We start from the raw sequence: 12,562 nt of genomic DNA, 5'->3' as shown, positions 1-12,562 counted from the left end.
CCATGCTCTGTATTTATAATCCATGCTTTGTATTTTTGGCACATTTTAAAATGGATAATAAAAATCTCCCATATACTGATATCCAGCCATAGGTAAAGCCATCCAAGTGAGCATGTGGCACTTCTTGAAGGTATTAGTGCACAGGTTCTTTTGGCAAGGGGCGGGGAGGCATCCATGTTGGCCATAAGAAAAATTCTAAAATCCATATAGTGTAATACCCTTTTTAGGCCCACTTAATTTTTAATTATTTATTATATTTCTATACCTGCCCATTAGCCAAAGCTCTCTAGGCAGTTTACAAGACAAAGCTTAAAACCATTTAAACCATAGGTTTAAAACAAAATAAAGCCAAAGGAGTGACCAAGATCAAAGCCAACAGCAGTGCAAAGATCTAAAAATCTTTGCACTTATGCAGTTTTTAAAGCTGAAAGGCTAAAAAAAGTCTAGGACAGTAAAAACGTCTTCACCTGGCACCAAAAAGAACCCAATGTAGGAGCCAAGCGAGCCTCTCTGGGGAGTAATTTCACAACCTGGGTGCCCCCACTGAAACGATCCTCTCCTTAATAGCCACCTGCCTCATCTCCTTCAGCATGGGCACCCAAAGAAGGGCTTCTGAGGATGATCTTAGGGTGCAGGCAGGTATATATAGAAAGAAATGATCCTTCAGGTAACCTGACCCCAAGCCATTTGGGGCTTTGTAAGTTAATACAAAGTTAATACACTTTGAATTTGGCCCAGTAATGGACTGGTTGTTAGTGCAGGTCATAAAGCACTGGCATAATATGGCCAGTCCCCATTAACTCACTGCCTTATTTTGGACCAGCTGAAGTTGCCTTTTCAAAGGCATCCCCATGTATAATACATTGCAATAATCCAAGTGAGAGATTACCAAAAAGTTGAGAAAAGGTGGTCCATGCCACCGTGCCTCCAGTGATAGGGCTGGATCTAAGATCACCCCCAAACTACGAACCTGATCCTTTAGGGGGAGTGCAACCCCCTTCAGTACAGGTTGAATGTCACTCATCTGGGGAGAAGAACCACCTACTAACAATACCTCCATCTTATCTGGATTGAGTCCCAGTTTATTGGCCCTTATCCAGTCTATTACAGCACCCAGGGACTGATTCAGAACACCTACTGCCTCACCTGGATTTGATGAAATGGAGAGATAGAACGGAGCCCCTTCATGGATCACTGCCTTGTTGTGGCGAAGGGGCTTGCATAACTCAGTGAAGCCATAAGCTATGCCGTGCAGGGCCACCCAAGACGGACAGGTCATGGCAGAGAGTTCTGACAAAATGTGGTCCACTGGAGAAGGAAATGGCAACCCACTCCAGTATTCTTGCCAAGAAAACCCCATGGAACGTATCACAAGGCGAAAAGACATGACGCCGGAAGATGAGCCCCTCAGGTCGGAAGGTGTCCAATATGCTACTGGGGAAGAGCAGAGGGTATTTCCAAGTAGCGCCAGAAAGAGTGAAGCGGCTGGGCCAAAGCCGAAAGGACACTCAGCTGTGGATGTGTCTGGTGGTGAAAAGAAAATCCGATGCTGTGAAGAACAATATTGTTTAGGAACCTGGAATGTCAGATCAATGAATCAAGGTAAGCTGGAGGTGGTCAAACATGAGATGGCAAGATTGAACATCGACATCTTGGGAATCAGCGAACTCAAATGGACAGGCATGGGCGAATTTAATTCAGGTGACCATCATATCTACTATTGTGGGCAAGAATCCCTTAGAAGAAATGGAGTAGCACTCATAGTCAACAAAAGGGTGGGAAAAGCAGTACTGGGGTACAATCTTAAAAATGATAGAATGATCTCAGTACGAATCCAAGGCAAACCATTCAACATCACAGTAATTCAAGTCTATGCCCCAACCACTGAGGCCGAAGAAGCTGAGGTTGATCGGTTCTATGAAGACCTACAACACCTTCTAGAACTAACACCAAAAAAAGATGTCCTCTTCAACATAGGGGATTGGAATGCTAAAGTAGGAAGTCAAGAAATCACCGGGATAACAGGCAGGCATGGCCTAGGTGTACAAAATGAAGCAGGACAAAAGCTAATAGAGTTTTGCCAAGAGAACATGCTGATCATAGCAAACACTCTTTTCCAACAGCACAAGAGGCAACTCTACACATGGACGTCACCAGATGGTCAATATCAAAATCAGATTGATTATGTCTTTTGCAGCCAAAGATGGAGAAGCTCCATACAGTCAGTAAAAACAAGACCTGGAGCTGACTGTGGCTCAGATCATGAGCTGCTTCTTGCAAAATTTCGGCTTAAATTGAAGAACGTCGGGAAAACCACTAAACCGTTCAGGTATGACCTAAATCATATCCCTGATGAATATACAGTGGAGGTGAGGAATAGATTTCAGGGATTAGACCTGATAGACAGAGTGCCTGAGGAACTATGGACGGAGGTCCGTAACATTGTTCAGGAGGCAGCAACTCAATCCATCCCAAAGAAAAAGAAATGCAAGAAAGCCAAGTGGCTGTCTGATGAGGCTTTACAAGTAGCTCACGAAAGAAGGGAAGCGAAAAGCAAGGGAGAAAGGGGAAGATATACCCAACTGAATGCAGAGTTCCAGAGAATAGCAAGGAGAGACAAGAAGGCCTTCTTAAATGAACAATGCAAAGAAATCGAGGAAAACAACAGAATGGGAAAGACTAGAGATCTCTTCAAGAAAATCGGAGATCTCAAGGGAACGTTTTGTGCAAAGACGGGCATGATCAAGGACAAAGAAGGCAGGGACCTAACAGAAGCAGATGAGATTAAGAAGAGGTGGCAAGAATACACAGAAGAACTATACAGGACAGATCTGAATGTCCCTGATAGCCATGATAGTGCGGTCACTGAACTTGAGCCGGACATCCTCGAGAGTGAAGTCAAGTGGGCCTTAGGAAGCATTAGTAACAACAAAGCTAGCGGAGATGACAGTATTCCAGCCGAGCTATTTAAAATCCTAAAAGATGATGCTGTTAAAGTGCTGCATTCAATATGTCAACAAATTTGGAACACTCAACAGTGGCCACAAGACTGGAAAAGGTCAGTTTACATTCCAATTCCAAAGAAGGGCAACGCCAAAGAGTGTTCAAACCACCGCACAATTGCGCTCATTTCACATGCCAGCAAGGTGATGCTCAAAATCCTACAAGATAGGCTTCAGCAGTATGCGAACCGAGAACTACCGGAAGTACAAGCTGGGTTTAGAAGAGGCAGAGGAACTAGAGATCAAATCGCCAACATTCGCTGCATCATGGAGAAAGCAAGAGAATTCCAGAAAAACGTCTATTTCTGCTTCATTGACTACGCTAAAGCCTTTGATTGTGTGGATCACAACAAACTGTGGAAAATTCTTAAAGTGATGGGAGTACCAGACCACCTTACCTGTCTCCTGAGAAACCTGTACGAGGGTCAAGAAGCAACAGTAAGAACCAGACATGGAACAACCGATTGGTTCAAAATTGGGAAAGGAGTACGACAAGGCTGCATATTGTCACCCTGCTTATTTAACTTATATGCAGAGTACATCATGAGAAATGCGGGTTGGATGAATCAGAGGTCGGAATTAAGATTGCTGGGAGAATTATCAACAGCCTCCGATATGCAGACGATACCACCCTAATGGCAGAAAGCGAAGAGGATCTCAAGAGCCTCTTGTTGAGGGTGAAAGAGGAGAGTGCAAAAGCTGGTTTGAAACTCAACATTAAAAAAACTAAGATCATGGCATCTGGCCCCATCTCTTCCTGGCATATAGAAGGGGAAGAAATGGAAGCAGTGACAGATTTTACTTTCTTGGGCTCCAAGATCACCGCAGATGGTGACTGTAGCCATGAAATTAAAAGACGCTTGCTCCTTGGGAGGAAAGCTATGGCCAACCTAGACAGCATAGTAAGAAGCAGAGACATCACCTTGCCGACAAAGGTCCGTCTAATCAAAGCTATGGTTTTCCCAGTAGTAATGTATGGCTGTGAGAGCTGGACTATAAGGAAGGCTGAGCGCCGAAGAATTGATGCTTTCGAACTGTGGTGCTGGAGAAGACTCTTACGAGTCCCCTGGACTGCAAGGAGGTCAAATCAGTCCATCCTAAAGGAAATCAACCCTGAGTGCTCATTGGAAGGACAGATAATGAAGCTGAAGCTCCAATATTTTGGCCACCTAATGCGAAGAGAAAACTCCCTGGAAAAGACCCTGATGCTGGGAAAGACTGAAGGCCAAAGGAGAAGGGGACGGCAGAGGATGAGATGGCTAGATAGCATCACGGATGCAATGAATATGAACTTGAGCACGCTCCGGGAGAGAGCGCAGGACAGGAAGGCCTGGCGTGCTATGGTCCATGGGGTCACAAAGAGTCGGACACGACTGAACGACTGAACAACAACAACAGAGATAGAACGGAGTGTTACCTGTATATTGGTGAAACCCCAGTCCATATTTATAGGCAACCTCCCTGCACTGTTTCATGTAGCCGTTAAATAACATAGGGGATAAAATAGAGCCCTGTGGCGTCCCGTGGCATAACTGACAAGGGATAGAGCAATAATCCCTCAGCACCACCTTCTGGAACTGGCCATCCAAGTAGGAGCAGAACCACGGCAGCACAGTACCTCCAACTCCCAGCCCAGAGAGCCTATCCAGAAGGATACCATGGTTGATAGTATGAAAAGCCACTGAGAGGTCCAAAAGAATCAACAGGGTCACACTCCCTCTGTCTCTGTCTCACCAATCGTCATCCCCCAGGGTGACCAAGGCAGTTTCCATTCAAAAAACAGGCCTGCAACCTGATTGAAATGGATCTAGATAATCAGTTTCATTCAAGTGTACCTGGAGTTGGCTGGCAAACACCTGCGCAAGCACCTTGCCCAGGAAGGAGACGTTAGCAGTTGGCCTATAGTTGTTAATATCTTCCAAGTCCATGTTACTCTTTTTCAAGAGTGGCCTAATAACTGCCTCCTTTAAAGAGGCACTTCTCCCTCTCTTGAGGAAGTGATAACCTCCTGGACCCAGCTGGACATCTCCTCCCTACTAGATGCAATAAGCCATGAAGGGCAGGGTCAAGTCCAGTGGCCAACTGGACTTGTCGAAGCACCTTGTCCGCATCAAGCCTCAACAACTGAAATTCATCCAATAAAACTAGATCATTTGGTGCTGTGGATATCTGTACACATGGAACTGCATTAACTGTGGTGTCCAAGTCATGATGAATGTGAGTGACTTTATCTTCAAAGTATCATGCAAACTCATCACAATGTGCTACCTCATTGCAATGTGCAATGTTCTACTATCTCTCTCCCTGACCAAATTGCAGAAGGCCATGAACCACTTGGAAAAGCTGTCTTGGACAACAATGAGAAGATGCAATGCTGGTGGAAAAGAACTCCCTCTTTCCCACCGTTACTGCCACAGAGTAGGTGCTGAGCTTTAACCTGTGTTTGGTTGGACTTGGCATGAGTCTTCCTCCAGCTGTGTTCTAGCTATCTTCCCTCTCGCTTCATTGCCTTCACCTCAGATGTATACTAGGCCACCCAGGCTCTGTTGAGAGGGAGAGGGCATTTGGGTGTGATCATGTCAACTTTCCTGGTCATTTCTGTATTCCACAGAGTAATCACGGTTTTGACAGTAGCCTTAACCTTACCAGCAGAAAAATCCCCCAGAGCCTTCTGAAATCCATCAGAATTCATTAGCCTCTGAGGGCAGATGATTTTAATAGGTACCCCACCTTGCAGAGGAGAACAGCTGCCGAGAGTCTAAACTTCAATAGGAAGTGATCCAGTCATGACAAGTCTAAACTTGAAGTCTAAACTTCAATAGGAAGTGATCCAATCATGACAATCATTTCCATTTGAGAAAACCAAATCAAGAGTGTGTCTTTCTACATGCGTTGGGCCAACAACGTGTTGGGAAAGCCCCATGGTTGTCATTGTGGCCATGAGGTCCTAAGCCAGCCTGTATTTGGTGACCTCAGCATGGAAGTTGAGATCCCCCAGAACCATCATCTTAGGGGAAGCTAGAGTCAGGTAAACTCTTAACCGTTGAATTAACATAAAAATTAAGTAATGTGGGAGCTAGAATACATCCATATTTTACACCATTGAAAGTTGGCACAGGGTCAGAGAGATAGCCTACACAATCACAGCATACCCTCAGCCTGGTATTTTTGTACAGGCTGCGGATAAGGAGTAACAGTCGCCTGTCCGTGTTGGTGTCCTGAAGTTTCTCCCACAGTCTGTCCCAACGGATGAGATCAGAAGCCGATTTAAAGTCAATAAAGGCTGCATAAAGAGTACCCCCAACTGAAGAGGAATATTTTTCCACCAGATGTTGTAAGATGAGGCCCTGGTCTGCTGTTGATCTTCCTGATATAAACCCAGCCTGGTCTTCCTCTAAGACATTCCCCTGGTCTAACCACTCTGTTAATTTCTCATGCAAATACTTAGCATAAAGTTTACTGATTATATTTAATAGACTGATGGGTCAGCAATTGGCAGGATCAGACCTGTTCCCTTTTGTTATAGTTTGGAATGATGATGGCCAGCTCCGGAATACATGCTGTATGATTGATCCATGTAAACAATGCGACTGGTACCTGGGCCCACCATTCTGGATTAGCTTTAAGCAGTTCTGGGGGGATATTGTCACCACCCAGGGCTTTGCCAGGTTTTAACAGTGCAATAAGTTTGGTGGTCTTGGCAATAGTAACAGGTGGCCACTTAGGATAGCTGTCAATATTGACTATCCTTGTTTGCAAGGAACTGTGTCCCACTGCACTGATGTCCCAAAAATGTGCTTCCCAGGTGGATGCTGACATACAGCTGTCCAGCCTTGATGTACTACTATATAAGCCTCCCCCGCCACTACCACCCTCCAGAAAGTAATTGAATGATTTACCCTAGATACAATAATTAGTCTCTGCCAAGACTCTCTTTGTGCCTGTGACTTTTTATCCTTAATTAAAGCTTTATATCTTTTTTTTTTCAAAACAAACCAGTCAGCAGAAAGTGTTGTCATAGTCTGTTTCCTGTAGGACTTATATTTTTCAACTAAAACATTCTTTGCCCCAATACATTTCTGATCAAACCAGCACTTAGAGTTAAAGATAGGCATGTGATGTCTAACCAGATTTTGATGATTCAGAATATTCTGCAAAGATTGGAACACTTCTTGGTATCCCCCAAATACAGTTACAGGGGAGCCTGCTGTTATTATGGAGGTACACTTGCAGAGCACATAAACATTAAAATGTACAATTAAACAACAAAATAAAATACCATTTCATCACATTCTCCCCCCGCCCTTTTAAAATGAGGGACAGAACTGAGTTCTGTGCCAGATGTCCTTTTTCTTAGACTCCATGTTGGCATGCTGTCTTCAGTGTCCATTTACTCACACATACAGATATATGCGCTCGCACACTTACATGTATGCGTGCACATATGCATGCACATACTTAACAGTGGGTTTCACCTGCCCCTCGCGTTCACCAGTTGGAGAAGGCAAGGGGTGGGCAACGTCAACTCCGGACTCTGCTGCTGTCACAAGGAGCTGACAACTGAGCAGAGCAAGCTTTACCCATTGTTCCCCCACCCCCAAGGATTGTCCAGAGTGGGCTGCTGACCATTGATCATACATTTGAGTGGTTTTAGCTGGGTACTGTAGGTGACAAGTGGTGGACTGTTTTCTCTTCTGAGTCTGTCCTGTAGTAAATTATTCCTGGGCACCAGTCCAGCCCCATCCACCTATTGTTGGTTTTTTACTTTGTTGGGTGGGTACTGTAGTCTGAGAAATGCATGATTTAAATTCTTGAGTTGTGAGTCTCTGTTCTACAAGTCTAAACAGTCTACAAATGGAAAGTAGCCCTCAGTGGAGGAGAGGCAAATGACAGCTTGATGCCTAATGGTTATGCTGGACAATGAATTTGGGAGATTAAGACAGTGGCCGCCTCCTGCCAATGGGAGCCGAGTGGCTCTTGTACAAAAGTGCTGGGTGGGTGTGACTGGCTGGGGAATGGGGCTGACTGGCAGCAGCAAGCAGGAAGGAAAAGGCTTGCCTCGCAGGTAACATAGTAGGTCTCTATGGGTGGCACTGTGCTTGTGGGTAACAGCTTGGGGAACTACGTGATAGGCTCTTGACCGTCTGAACTCAGGATTAGAAGGAATGAAATGTGTCTGCTCTGTCAAAAGGGAAAGTTACTTAAAAGCACTTACTGTACTCTGTGCGTGTGTGTGTGTGTGTATGTGTGTTCTGTAGGGAAATTTCTTCAGAGTAAAGGAGAGCTTTTCTTTAGTCCAATTATATTTACTGCAGAAAGATCTTTTGAGAGAAATGTGATGCTGTGAAGAAGCCAGTGTTTATGGACTCCTGACTCCCATTCTACCATCTAGCCCTGCCCAGTGTGCTAATCTTCCTGCGGACGAGGGCAATCTGGATGTAGATTGGAGAGTGTTAATAAGAGAGAGAGAGTGTGTGTGTGTGTGTGTGTGTGTGTGTGTGTGTGTGTCTGTGTGTATTAATTACTGGTTTGGTTTTATATTTTAGGGTCCACCAGGAGGTGGAGGACCACCAGGAACACCCATCATGCCTAGTCCAGCAGGTAGCCTACTTCAACTAGAGAATGAAAGGACATTGTAAAATAGTAACTTTTTTAAAACGCTAAGAGAAATAATGGTAATACATCATTTACACAACAAAAATGCAAACGGAAAATAAATTAAGGTGCATATAAAGACAAAAGAAATACATTTTCACAGCAGGAAGAATATGACTTTGCTTTTTATTTCAACAATGTATTTAGCATTCTGAATCACTTCCATCTTTAAGCTGTTAGGTTTTGGATGTCCTTCATTTACATGGATGTAACATGTAATTTTGTTAATTATGGCAAAGTACCACAGCTTTATAAACCATTCTCTCAATCTGGATACATCCTTAGTTTCCCAATAATTCACACAAATTATTTAGGTACAGCAATATCTTAATCCCTCAGAAGGTCTCCTTTAGCATATTACAGTAAGGATATCTTCAGCTCTAATGTCAAATTTACCTTCAATATATTTTTATTGAATTATCATCTTTGCCTAAAAATGTTTAGCTTTAATGCAAGTCCACCAAACAGCATGTAAACTCTCCCTTTTCCTGACCTCAGTTCTAGGATATCCCATTATTTTCTTCCATCTTAGGTTGATCTGGTTTGCAGGATCACCATGGCTTAAATAAGCCACAGTGCATGCTGGGAGTTATTTTCCTAATCACCCTCCCAGGTGCAACATGTCATATCGTCCAAGCCCGGGCAGCATAACTTGTTGGAGAGGGAAACAACCCTCAGTTAACCCAACAACAGCCCATGGGTTATGACTAGTGCAAAATCGTGTCTGGATTTTGATTAGCTCATCACCAATTTCTCTCAGCCTCTTCAGTTCTTCCATTTTGAGAGCTCCAATCTTACTTCCCCTTGTCATTCTTTTTACATAAAGACGAGTGCTTAATCATGAACTGCTAATAAAGCCAGTATGGTCCATAGATTTTAGCAGCCTTCAGCTTGAATAATCTGGATTCCCGTCTGTATTTAGTGATTTTCCATGTTAAAAGAAGGAAACTGCTACTGGTATCTATGCTACTGGTACCTATGCAGTATTTTCTCCTGTTTTCCTTTTAAAATGTGTACCTTGACAAATTCTGGCTCACAATCAGTCTATCCAAGGGCTGCTTATAAGCAGAATATCCTACAGTTGATTTATTGGTTTGTACAATAATGCATAAACTCAGTCTGAAAGCAGTTCTGGAATGAGTTCTTCTGTTGTACTATTGGCACTGTCTGAATGCCTCTTTCAATAACAGTTCGTTGTATTCATTGATTCTTTTCCACTGCAAGTGCTTGATCTTCCAAAAATATTTTTGTTTCAGATTCAACCAACTCTGGAGACAACATGTATACTTTAATGAATGCAGTACCTCCTGGACCTAACAGACCTAATGTAAATATCAGAAATGAATACATATATTTAAATTGTGCAGCTTGTACCAAAGCACCAAATACAAAACATTTTTGTTGTATGTCTTCTTTCTCATCTCCCTTCATGTAGAAGAACATGAATTATATACATAGCTCCTGTGTACACCATTGGTTCACTGAATTTTCACTAATATAGAAGTGTTAGCAGTTGCTGCATCAAGGCCATGCTCTGATGCAATGATATTAACAAAAATACTCGTGAGTATCTGCAGTTGTTGTTTAGGTCATTTCCTAGTCCTTTACTTAGTCATTCTGCGAGATATTTAATACTAATATTGGCAACAGTGGGTGGTATCCAATGTGACACCTACTGCTAACATAAATTACTCTGTTGCTAGCATAAGCGATCTTTAGCACAATGCCATTAGTGTTTGTTGGTGCGATGGGTTTTCTGTGGAAACCCATCACACCAGCAAATGCTATTGGTGTTGTGCTAGAGTTCACTTAGGCTAGCATGACATAATTTACGTTAGCGGTAGCATCTCATTGGATACGGCCCAATATTCTGAAACAAGATTGTTATTCCTGTTCTGATTTCAATCTAAGGAGTTCTACAATACAGCATATTCTTTACCATATTGATGTAAATTACTTACTAGCATGTTTTGTACTATGATACATTTTCACTTTTTGTAGTTTCCAATGGGACCAGGGTCTGATGGCCCTATGGGTGGATTGGGTGGAATGGATTCACATCATATGAATGGATCATTAGGTAAGGATGCGACATCTTGACTTTTTTATTCTGTGCTGGGGAATGTGTTCAGAAGGCCTCTTTTTGAATTGTTTCCATAACATTTTCAGATTTTCCTCTGGAGTCAGAAGAGATAAAAATTCAAACTAGGATTCTCAGGTTGCTAGCAAAAGGCTGAGAGCAATCCAAGGACTATAATTTGTCTGCTTGGGCTACTGGTTTCATCCATGTGCTTTATAAGTAGCATATAAGTTGCATAAGTAGAATTTATGCTTTAGAAGTAGCATTTGCTTTAGAAGTTATAATAGAAGTCCATGGACAGAATGCCACCATTTTGGAGTAAGGCCCCTTGGCAAAAGAAAGACCTGCAACTGTCCAGAAAGTTTAGAAACCTTGGCATTTCTCTTTTTGATGTTAAAAGTGTTTATTTCACCTTGCTCTTGGAACCATGAATATGAATAATTTTAGGAGAATCACGCATAATTTATGCTTCAACTAGAGTAAAATAAAAACTTAGGACTGAGATGCAAAACCAAAATACTGAAGAAATGACAGCATGGGAAAGCGTATTTAAGCTGAGAGGAAAACTGCCCATCCAGCAACTGAAGGGAGGGTTATGTGCACATGACTGTTTCACTTGTGGCGGCTTCTTCCTCATACTCATCTAAAATAACATGCTCATTTGCCACAGAGAAGCTACAACAGATCAGCAAATAGATGACAAACAAAACTGCTCATGTCAAATTAATTAGATGTCTATTTGCCCTGAGTGGGGATCAGAAAATAGCCACCACCAGCAAAGTAGTTGTATGTGTTGGCCCTCAGTTTGACCAGTAAACGGAATGAGAGAAAAGACATGCTTTTTGTTTTGAGGAGATATGAAAGCTCAAACAAGTACATACTGTTATGTCAGCAGTACATCATGACCAAAAGCAAAAAGTTAAGAATTAGGGATAACAAATAGATCAAGAAAATATACTATGTGTCTACAAAGAAGATGCACTTATCATAGAATTACAGTAAATATTGGTTCAAAATGAGTAACATCTCACATCCCAATGGTTGCTAAAGTACAGATAGCCAGTCTGTTTCAAGAAGTCTTCAGCAAAACTTCAGCAATCTGTATGAAACATGATGGTTCAAGGAAGCACGTGCTGACTGTCACATGAGCACTACATCACAAAACATGATATGCCAGCACAACAGGAACACTAAAGTCAGTGTTAAAGGCAGAAATATGAGAGCAGATTTTTCAGATGAGGGTGTTAGTAATAAGCTTAATGTGACACAAGAGACTGAAGAACTTGAAGCATTCAGGTCAAGATTGGATATTTTCTCTAGAACATTTTAGTCCACACATTGTCAAAGACAACTATAACAAGGCATATTTGTTTAGAATACTTACCGGTCGCTTTTCAGCTATGGCTGTCAGAGGCGCTTACAATTATTTTTTAAAAAAACTTTTAAAAACTAGTATGGATTTTATATTTAAAATCACTCTTCTTTTAGCGTTTATATAAATTTGAACAACCCTATTTGAACACCATGCTGTTTAAACGCTGCCATAAAATGCAAACTGGTGTTATAACCACTAAGTCCCTCTCCTTTAACTTTACCCTACAATAAACAGAAATCTGGGATCTATAAAGCAATCTCTCCCTGTATTTTTTGTGACCACATAGACTAGAACTTTTTCTTTTCACAGAAGAGGTTTGTGCTTGTATCCATGGAGAATTTTCTATATGAGAATCTAATATGACTGGAGAATTTCAGTATTCTTTTTATTAAAAAAGAAATCTATCCCACATACCTAGCTAACAAGGCTGTCTTGACATCCACACTTAGA

General features: G+C 42.2%; 1 protein-coding gene across 11 annotated transcripts in view; it reads left to right on the top strand.

Annotated features, from left to right (window-relative positions):
• SSBP2 (single stranded DNA binding protein 2) overlaps positions 1 to 12,562 on the top strand; it is a 195,374-nt gene that overhangs the window by 151,278 nt on the left and 31,534 nt on the right. For 9 of the 11 annotated variants that reach the window (XM_084833571.1, XM_084833578.1, XM_084833572.1 and 6 more), the window contains 3 exons: positions 8,549 to 8,603; positions 9,914 to 9,984; positions 10,659 to 10,737. In XM_084833571.1, coding sequence (XP_084689697.1) covers positions 8,549 to 8,603; positions 9,914 to 9,984; positions 10,659 to 10,737 — 205 coding nt within the window. The remainder of the gene's footprint in view (positions 1 to 8,548; positions 8,604 to 9,913; positions 9,985 to 10,658; positions 10,738 to 12,562) is intronic. The other 2 variants (XR_014787643.1, XR_014787644.1) reach the window with 1 other exon arrangement.

The sequence above is a fragment of the Heloderma suspectum genome, chromosome 2 (genome assembly GCF_057233095.1).
Source record: "Heloderma suspectum isolate Gila_16-S chromosome 2, 16-S_ref, whole genome shotgun sequence".
NCBI lineage: Eukaryota > Metazoa > Chordata > Lepidosauria > Squamata > Helodermatidae > Heloderma > Heloderma suspectum.
Note: the sequence above shows the minus strand (reverse complement) of the source record. Positions and strands in the feature narration are given on the sequence as shown.